The sequence below is a fragment of the Patagioenas fasciata genome, chromosome 3 (genome assembly GCF_037038585.1).
Source record: "Patagioenas fasciata isolate bPatFas1 chromosome 3, bPatFas1.hap1, whole genome shotgun sequence".
Lineage (NCBI taxonomy): Eukaryota > Metazoa > Chordata > Aves > Columbiformes > Columbidae > Patagioenas > Patagioenas fasciata.
The window spans coordinates 30026672-30037155 of NC_092522.1; the positions used below are offsets into that span (position 1 = coordinate 30026672).

The 10484-nt window shown below is 46.1% G+C and overlaps 1 protein-coding gene across 4 annotated transcripts in view; it reads right to left on the minus strand.

The window, feature by feature from the left end:
• Nucleotides 1–9377, minus strand: part of HHAT (hedgehog acyltransferase) — a 153664-nt gene extending 144287 nt beyond the window's left edge. For 2 of the 4 annotated variants that reach the window (XM_071806016.1, XM_065835929.2), the window contains exons 1-6: nucleotides 9255–9377; nucleotides 8718–8854; nucleotides 7297–7364; nucleotides 5572–5685; nucleotides 4769–4963; nucleotides 3277–3489 (exon numbers count right to left, since the gene is read on the minus strand). In XM_071806016.1, the coding sequence (XP_071662117.1) occupies nucleotides 3277–3489; nucleotides 4769–4963; nucleotides 5572–5685; nucleotides 7297–7364; nucleotides 8718–8811 (684 nt within the window). In that variant the 5' untranslated portion in view covers nucleotides 8812–8854; nucleotides 9255–9377. Of the gene's footprint in view, nucleotides 1–3276; nucleotides 3490–4768; nucleotides 4964–5571; nucleotides 5720–7296; nucleotides 7365–8717; nucleotides 8855–9254 lie in introns of those variants that run through there. The other 2 variants (XM_071806017.1, XM_065835930.2) reach the window with 2 other exon arrangements.
• Between the last annotated feature and the right edge of the window lie 1107 nt (nucleotides 9378–10484).

Consider the following 10484-nt stretch of genomic DNA (forward strand, 5'->3'; position numbering starts at 1 on the left):
TTGGAAATTTCTAACATACTCAAGGGAGACTGGTCTGTCCATTCTCAATCTTGGCAAGCAGGAGAAATCAACAAGATCATACACTGCACCAAAGTGTTGTAGAAAAGGCCAGGCAAATGCTGTTAACCTAAACAGAATCCAAACATGAGACACTTTTCTTTAATTCCTGTAACTTGATCAACCTCTAGAGATAATAGAAAATGTTTAAAGAAACTACAGCTACAAAGGAGAAGCTTTTCCAAGCAGAAGTCCTAACAAACACAACAACTGCTCACTCTTAAAATACCTCCAGCTTCTACCAGCTGTGTGAGATTTGAGGACAATTCTTCATCTTCCTCCTGTAGCATTGCCAAGGTCAGCAAGACCTACATGACATGCTGAGCAAATGGCAGTTAAGTGCATGTTAAATATCGGATAAGACAAGGTTTGCAGTTGACAGGCTTCAAGACATCCCAAACACACTGCTAACCATAGTAAACACATCGGTATACTACTATTTTACCTTCTTTCCACAGTAAAAGAGAATATGATCTAGTAACAGAAACATAGAATTATCTAAAAATGTAGTCATATTTTGTACATCTATCATTGCACGTGTGCACAACATCTCCTCCAGTCTCTAACTGGTCACCAAAAACACATGTAACAAGAATAGCAATCAACTCACCTGCACAGACAAACCCCCTAATTGCCAGCACACAGCACAGCTAACATGCAGTTAAGTTCTGCTCACTTACAAATGAAGCAGGACACTAATTTTGAAGGTTCATTTCTACCTATTAGATGAAAGCTTGGAGACTACCATCATAGGGTTTTGCACAACAGGCATTCAAACCCATGACTAGAACTCTATGATGTGCTTCAGCCCAAGAACTCAACAAGGCCATTGATTAAGTGTCACAGTCTCTCATATTTGCCTGGCAAGAGATGCCAACTGCCAGCATTTGTATTATGCTCTTTAGGCCATACAGCAGTTTCTCCAAGTCCAGGACTCCTGCTTTCCAGTGTGCTCAGCAGGAGTGCTTGTCCCAGCTTCAGTGAAGGGGTTCTGCAGGTGGTCTTTTCTGACAGCAGAAATAAACACTGTTTCTGTTGCACACTTTGAATCAACTGCTGGGCAGTGCAAACTTTAAACCCTTCTCCAGCCTCACCTGTCAAAGCAACATCCTCTGCTCAGGTAAGAGCTCTGACAATGCACTTCAGCAAACACAAACAAGAAACACATTAAGGTTGTTCAGTTTGGCCCACTTTCTTTATTGCTTTAGCCAAAGAGGTTTGTGCATACTTAAATGAGAACTCACTGCAAATACAGGCATCCTATTCTCAATCTTCTTTTTTCCCCTCACACCAAGAATACAGGCTGTCTTGGCCGAGCCATATCCAATGAGCTGTTTCAATGCAAGACCCCCCCACACACACTTTTTCCTACCAGCTACCCCCAAGCTGCTCTCAACATGGAGCCTCACTGGTCTTCTGAAACATTCCTTAAAAAAAAAAAAAAAAAAAACAACCACACAACCAAACGAAAAAAAAAACCTCTCCTCCTGCTACAGATAGAAGAATATAGTTGCAGTTTAACACACTTCAGAAGCTACAAAACTAACAGTTAAAAAAAGTTACCTCAGTTTCTATGCAAGTCTATGTGGACTTTTCCTACAACATCCAAGACCAGGATAACAACATTCAGCCTTGCCTCTTCCAAAGCTACTGAAGACAAATGAGCTTATGACTTGTCATTCAGGGGTCTACCGGAATCTCACTTTTCACTTCCATAAAGCCCAGTCTATTTGCTGTGGCTTGATCAGAAAATTCTATAAACTGAAACAGCAGGCTTATGGTTTTAAATGTCCATTCACCTGCTTTATCCCAATGATATTAGCTATAGATATTATAGGTGGTGATTATGCTTATTACTCAAGTGTGCAAGAAAATAAGGAAAGCAATAAAGCATGGAAATCTGGGGGTTTTCCCCATCATGTAGAAGTAGGCTGGAAAAGCAGCCCGCAAGGCACTAGAAAAAAAACATGCAATACAATAGGTAGGTCTTTCACATTAAAGCAGCTGCTCAGCTTGCTGAAGTCTGAAGTGTTCCAATTAAATCATCAGCTGTTCTCACACCAACATGAGGGAAACTGGAGTATTCAGGAATTCTTAACACAAACCAGTAGCTTTCTGTGACTCCGAAATATGTTTCAGAGTTAAGAGCCAGGTGCTGCTGAAAATGTTACATTATTCCATCTGATGGAAGAAAACAAAAATTCAGCTCAACAGCTACATGCTAAAATTATGAACGCTCTCCAAATGTAACATGTCAGTGGCTCCCTGGTTGAAGGGATGAATATGATTTCAGAAAAAAAATTGCTTTAGAGACCCAAACAATTCTTAAACTCCAAGGACTAAGTAAAAACTGACATCCTTTGCATCACCATTAAGTAGGAAAAATATTATAGAATCAGTTCTAGATGCTTTTACTGAAGTCAAAATATGCACAAATGAAAAATCCTTTTCTGTAGGTTTTGGGTTTGTTTTTGTTGATTATTTTTTTTTTTTTCAAAGTACCTCAATGAGGGAAAAATCTTTATTTCAGAAGGAAGAGAGATCAGAGCCTGATAGAGAAGATTAATGATTCAGCCTTCAAAAACTGTGTTGCTTTCTTTCCACTTCATCTAATATTGGAACTTAATCAAACTGTCTCCACCCAAGCACTACATATAAAGACTTATTTTGAAATTATATTTTGACTTAATATATTCTCAGTGTTACTTACCAGCCTTATGCAAGTTCAGTATTATGACATGACTGGCATACAAACATACTCAAGACTGGTAACTACAGCCTTCCCTTTTGCATGTAGCATACTTAAATGCTTACAGAGAAAAGGACAACAGACACAGATCAACATTAAGAACACCATCTGTTTCAAAGTCTCATCTGTATCAGTTTTCGTCAAATAGGTAAGCAGAAAAATAAATCAAAACTCAGGCTTATTTGTAAACTACATTACCAAAACACAAGATTAAAAGAGCATCTCAAGGAAAACCAGATGAAATTGTTCACTTAACATTTTCTCATGATTGACCTTAAAAAAAAATCTTTCAAGATGGGTGGTGGAAATCAACCTATCATGCTTTAATTTGTTCTCAAAGTACAGGGTTTGTGTCTAGATTCAGCAGCTGAAAAGAGATCACCATGTACTTCAGTAGATCTTCACTCAACTCACCTGAGGTGCAGATGCACTGAAAATTTATAGCTGCGTGATCTTAAAACCACCATTACCTGCTTCCTGAATTCATCAAAGTTCATAAGAGGTCCATTGTGGAACGTGGGATAATAAAACACATATGCCAGCATCCACAGGAATGAGTGGGATGACTTCTGGGCAGGTCCATGCCAGCAGTACTCCAGGCTGAAGCTAGTGCAGAAGAGACCACGGACAGACAGCGTGAAGAGCAGCAGATAATACTCATTTTCAGTGTCATACCACTTTCTCTGCAAGACAAAAAGCCAGAACACAACAGTGCAAAGCTGTGTTTTCTATGCAGCAGGACAGCAATGTCCACCCAGATCCTAATTTTCAGGATCACTGGTAGCAGAAAGAAACTAAAGCAAACAGCAGCTGGAACAAGCATCTGAAGTGAACAGCACTACTTAATGCACACACAACAAGCACTGGCTGTTGATGAAGAAAGGGTCTCCAGAGATACTGTAGCCAGCATAAAAGGACAACAGTTTGATTTCAGAAACATACTAGGTTGTGAAAAACTATGACAGCAGAAGAGCTTTTCTTACAGGAATACCATTATCTCCCTCAGGTTTGGTCCAGTAATACAACATCCAAACCAGCTGGCAATCCTACTGACAGCCAAGGGACTGCTAGGGCTGAAGCCAAGGCTGCAGTTCAGATCAGATCTGAAAGAAAGAAGAAAGCCTGAGGCTGGGAAGATGTTACTGAGCCTTTATCAAGTTTTTGACACTCTGTCACACCTGTTTCCAACAACAAACACGCATCATCACAAAAAAAACTTGGAAACATTAGCATAGTTTGCTCTTTTTTTTTCGCATTTGTATTGCGGTGGGCCTTTTCCTCCTCTCAGCAAGACACAAAGCTGTCTACACCACACAAAGAGACCCTAACCACTCATCTCCCCTCCGCACTCCCCCGTGATCATCAGAACAACAAGCCTTATAACATATGCCCAGTTTACCCCCTTAGTCCGAGTAAATGCAACAACAACTGCATAACAGTTTCTCCCAAGTCTGTACTGCCCAGCAAAAGCCATTAGAGAAACAGCAAAACTGAGCTTGCATCAACCTGTTGTGAGCAAGCAACTTGTCTGGTACGTAGCAAAGTGCTATAGTCTCCCTTTCCACACAGAAGCCTACAATCACCAATAAAATATGGTCAGGCTTGATTAAGGAACTCCTGGATACAAACCTCAAACCAGCACCTTAAGTTGGTATGATTCTAGCTCCAAAGAACAACAAATGTGTTTACTAGAACACTAGTAAAGTATTGTCACACACCAGCTCTACTGAACACCTCTTACACACTAAGGTACGTACTTGCATCTCAATGCATCGACTGAAAAATACAACTTTGCTAACTGTAGAAGCTCTGCCATGAGTCACTGCAGCTCTACTGCCTAAGGTTTTGAGACATCCTCTGCTTACATCAACTGAAGGGATAGCACTCTCATCAAGATAGGTGCTATAACAGACAAACAGCACCATAATTCATCTGATGCTTAATTAGTCCTTCCCACATTACCTTGGCTTCTTCCACAGCTGGTATGCGTAATGTGGACAGCAGGATAAGGGAGGATAACCATGTCAGGAGTGACAGCCGAAACTGAGCCACAGCAAATGAAATCGCTGCATGTAACAAAATTACAGCAAAGCCCTTTATTCCCAGTAACAACCAGCAGGCAGTCATTCCATAAACCATCAAGCACCATGGTTTATACTGTGAGAAAAAGAAAAACGAACAATTTTTAGATTATTTCTAGAGAAGAAAATCACTTCATATCTGTACTATGCTACACAGGGTCTATAGCAGAAACAAATGTAGTCAAAAAGGTAAAGAACACATACGAAAAGATACAGGGAAACCCAACTGTAACCATAAAGTTAGAAAGGAAGGGGTTTCTGTAGCAGCATGTGTGAAACCCACAGCCTCCTTGATCTGGGAGAGAACATAACTTTCTCCTTTCCTTCCCCAAACTAGCAGATGGGACACAACATGCTAGTCATTTCCCACAATCATGCAGTCATGCCAAAACCCAAGCACTCGTCACTTTACAGTACTGGAAAGGAATAACCATACCTGCCTTTTGTGTACAGGACAAATGACAACAAAGCACATGCTTTCAAGGGTTGGAGGCTGAAGTGTCCAAATACAGACCTAAGGCAACTTATGTCTTTGCTCTCACCTGTGCATCATTAAACACCCACTCACACAATTCACCCCACAGAACAGCTTCCCATACTCAGTAGCCTCAGTGCTGAGTTTCCCATGCCCAGAGTAAACTGAAACCCCATAGACTCCCTGCTGTGAAGAAAATCCATACATACCTTCTCCACCAAGAGCCTGGACACTTGTGATACCAGCAGGTGACCAGCCAGAAGCCACAGTATACGTTCCTTTCCCCATTCGATCCAGTAGCTCCACTCAAAGTCAATGGGATCCTTGGGCATCAAGGGAACTGGTCAGTACGTGTATCTGGTCACAAAAGCACATCCTTACAAGATAAGGAAATGTCTCCGTAACACACTAGGTCTCTTACCCAACACCACAGAAATCAGCATCTGGGGAACATCTGGCTTCAGCAGTGCAGTCTGATCACTTATAGAGGTGAGCTCTGACAGCTCCTTTTTGACTTGCAGTGGTGTGAAATTCAGAAAAAGAGTTTTAGATGGCATCATGACCCTAGGTCCCATGCCAACACTGAACCTGACCAAGCAGCAATCACTGCCTTGCCCCACAAACGCCATGGGAGTTTTCTAACCATAAAGCGGGTAGCGAAGCAACCACACATCCCTCTGCACCAGGACATGGGAAACAGGCTAGTGACTACACAGATGCAGCCAGGAACAAGAGTCCCACTTCTCAGGGCTCCCCAATCCAACACATCCTTGCTTTTATTCACTGTTGAGAAGCTTCTTAGGAAACAATAAATTAGCCTGCTACTACTGTTCCTGACCATCTCTTCAAACCAAACAAATTCACACCTCTGCTTGCCCTGATCCTTTTAATTTTAGATTGTATTTTTTCACTTTAGAAAGAAAAAAAAAAAAAGTACTCAGAGTTTTAGACTATATTTAACTCAGACAAAGTTTAACCAGGACCTTTTTTTTTTTTTCCAATTTCCATCAACCTTTTAAGAAAGGCAACAGAGAAGCACAGCACAGCTTTCCATGCACATGCCCCTCACTTCTCCTAAGGAATTCTTGGGTGAAAAGACACCTTGCTGGAAGAGAAGCTTCAACAAAGCTTTCAACAAAGCCTAGGTAGGTTTTTAACTAAGTGAGGTAAGAGGGATCAGCTGGTAGCCCCTCGTCTCACACAGAGCCCCACTACAAGTTCATGTCTACAACTGCTTTATGACTTTCTTGAAAACACATGTCAAGGGTCCCCTACCATCAGTGACAGTGGGCCTCAACACCAAAATACTTCCACAGATATGCATTCCTGGTCTTATGTAAATCATTCCAAATATTAGCTGCATGCATTTGCTGCATTTCTTCAAAAGGACATGAGGTCAAAAGCAAGCAAGGTGGGAGGTGTTTGGTCATTTTTTGGCGTGAGGCAGAGGGGCCATAGTTTTCTTCTTAGATTTTTTTTTTTTTTTAAGACCAATCATGTTTATTTAAGTCCTTATGCCCCTAAAATCTGTTATCCTCTATTCTGGACTACAAGCTAACAAAGAAGAAAACATGTTCACTGATGTTAAGTATTATCCAAACCAGCCAGTGACACAAAAAAAGGGCTGCAGGAAATGTCAAGGGCAATCATAGCTTTTAAGGTCAAACAGAAGAAAAAGAGGGTTGTTAAGTGATGTAACGAAGGAGATACACTTAGGCCGGGGATCAATAAGAGAAACAAAACTTTGGTTATGATTCTCAGATCTAGGCACACCTGGGAAGTCCCTCTTCCTCATTAGAAACCGACCGAACTTAACTGCAAGTATCCAAATCTGCAAAGTTACTACAAAACTCTGAAGCTAGACCAGAAGCTCAGGAAATCAAAGGGGATAGAGACACAAAAGAAACGATGCTAGTATTAGTCACTCATCCTACCTTTTTGAGGCCTTGAAAGAGAATCCCTGGTTCCAGCCCAAACCTTCTGTCCAACACAGCTTCATACTCTGCAGAGAAAGCAAACCTTTGCTAAGGACACAGCAGCCAGAGCTGGGAAAGCCAGAGATGTGGCTTCTGCTACTCAAGAGCAACACATTCCTGTGTTGCCTCTGACAATGGGGGTACTTGGAGCCAGGAAAGGGCACGACACCATGTCACTGCTCCCCAGGCAACCTACCTGACCAGGTCACAGCTCTGCCTCGCAGCAAAGGCAAAGCCACTGACCTACCCAGAACTTATGCTTTGATTCCCCCTTGCAAGAGGAGCAGTAGCAGACAGGGACCAACCTTTTACCACACAGGAGCTGCACTAATTCCTATTTTCCCCTTTTCAGGGCTGTCTGGTTTCTCTCACTGGAGCAGAAAGGACACACAGACCTGACAGTGACCAGTACAGCCAGAGCAGGGCAAAGCTGCTTAGAGAAGCCACCTCCAAAGCCCCTTCCCATGCAGATTTTTGCCATCTCTACAGAAGACACACTGTACACACAGGTGCACAGCCCTGTACCCATTTACACAGCACTTTCCTCACTGCCCTGCATGTGCCTTTCTGGCACTTCTGTTGTTTCCTTAATAAAGCCAGCTGTCACTACTGTAGAACACCTTACTGATTAAACCCAACAAGATACAACAGACATTTCCCTAAGGCTCTCTAACTAGCTTTACTTTTATTAGATAATACTACATTTATTTCCCTTAAAATATTAGCATGCCAGAACACAACTTTCTTCCATCTACAAATTGTATTTAAACTGTTCAAAACCTCATCCCTCCTCTGTACTATGCAACCACACTGAACCAAAACCAACCCACCATAGCAGATAAGGAAAGGCTACACAAAACACAGGTGTGTGTTTGGAAACAAACCAACCTCAAAGCTGCACAGACAACCCAGAGCTCCAGGCAGGGAAGCACCCACCTCCCCTGATGCCTCTCCAGGTTCAATCCCCAGCAAGCACCATCAGGAGGCACAGCTGTTTCAGAACCACCCACCTCCAAGGAGGTGCAGGTGTGAGCACTCAAAAAAATTCAGACACAGCTTCACTAAACTTCCCCCATCTGAGTTGCTGAGCTTCAAAGGTCTCCCTCACAAGTTCCCCAACAACCAAATGCCAGGACACCACTGCCAAGGACCTTCCCAGCACCTGACGCAGAAAAGCTTGAGACAAAGCTCTCATCCCAGCTACTACATGGCCACCTCTTCCTCACACAGGACTAGTTCACACCCAGGAAGAACACAGGTGCTCCTTGCAGAGGAGCAAAGCAGAAACCAACCCAGAGACGACAACTCAAGCTGAGCAGCCTCACCAGCCACGGGCAGGATGAGCTGCAGAAGGTAGCACACCTCCACTGCAGACTTACTTTGAGACACCTGGTGCGCTTCGTAGAAAGCGTAGAGGTGAGAGCCCACGGCGAGGAGCCCATAGAGACACATCTCCCAGCGCGGCAGCAGCATCGGCCCGGGAGCTGCTCCCCCGCTGACTCCGCCGGCCGCCTCCCTGCGCGGAAAAAGGACGGGAGAGGTTTCCCCGCGGAAGACAGACGGGCAGCGGGACAACCCGCACCGGACACAGCGGCTACCGCTCGCCGGTCCCTGGCGGCGGGACCCCGGCGGGCCGAGCACCGACCACCAACCGCGCTGGGGCTGCCCCGCGGCGGGGCGGGCTCGGGACACAAAGGGGCCCGGGCTCCGCCGGCAGCTGCCGAGAGGGCAGGGGACAGGAGACGAGCCCTGCCCAGCTGCGACGGCTGCGGAGGGCCCAGTGCTGAAGGCTCGGCACGGCCCAGGTCCGGCGGAGCCTTAGGGGCAGGACGAGAGCCAGGGCCGGACCCCGGCTGCTCTCGCCGACGCGGGAGTAGAGAGAGAAAGAAAGGGAGAGGAACGCTGGCCGCTTTTACCTGAGGAGGGCTTCGCCGCCGGGAGCGGGAGAAGCAGCAACTACGTCCCCAGGCGTGCCGAGCTGAGACTCCAGCCCCACGGCGGGCAGGCGGAGCCCGGCGGCACACGGCTCCGGCAGGACGGCTCCGCAGCACGCGCGGCTCCGCCCGCCCGCCCCCTAATGCGCTGCGGCCACCCCCGCGGTGGGCGGGGCGGGGCAGAGCTCCACGCCCCTGCGCGCCCTCTCCGGGCCGCCGGGTGGCGCTGCAGCGTCCCCCGCCGCGCGGGAGCGAACCTGGCGCGCTGCGCCGGTACCAGCGCGCCTGCCCTCCGGCCGCGCCCGCGCCTTTGCACGGAGATGCGAATTAGGCAGGGACCGCTCCCTCCTCCCCGCCGGCTGCGGCAGAACTCGTTTCGCAGAATCACAGAATGGTTGGGGTTGGAAGGGACCTCTGGAGATCATGTAGTCCAACCCACCTCCTAAAGCAGGTTCACCAGAGCAGATCACACAGGAATGCATCCACGTGGGTTTTGAATGTCTCCAGAGATGGAGACTCCACAACCTCCATGGGCAGCCTGTTCCAGGCTCTGCCACCCTCACTGTGAAGAAGTTTCTTCTCATATTTAAGTGGAACCTCCTGTGTTCCAGTTTATACCCATTGCCCCTTGTCCTATCATTGGTTGTCACCGAGAAGAGCCTGGCTCCATCCTCATGACACTCACCTTTACATACTTATAAACATTAATGAGGTCACCCCTCAGTCTCCTCCAAGCTAAAGAGACCCAGCTCCCTCAGCCTTTCCTCATAAGGGAGATGCTCCACTCCATCATCTTTGTTGCTCTGCACTGGACTCTCTCCAGCAGTTCCCTGTCCTTCTGGAACTGAGGGGCCCAGAACTGGACACAATATTTCAGGTGTGGTCTCACCAGGGCAGAGTAGAGGCGGAGGAGAATCTCTCTGGACCTACTAACCACCTCCCTTCTAATACACCCCAGGATGCCATTGGCCTTCCTGGCCACAAGGGCACAGTGCTGGCTCATGGTCATCCTCCTGTCCATCAGGACCCCCAGGTCCCTTTCCCCTACACTGCTCTCTAATAAGTCGTTCCCCAGGTTATACCAGAACCTGGAGTTGTTCCTGCCCAGATGCAAGACTCTACACTTGCCCTTGTTATATTTCATTAAATTTTTCCCCACCCAACTCTCCAGCCTGTCCAGGTCTCTGGATGGCAGCACAGCCTTCTGGCGTG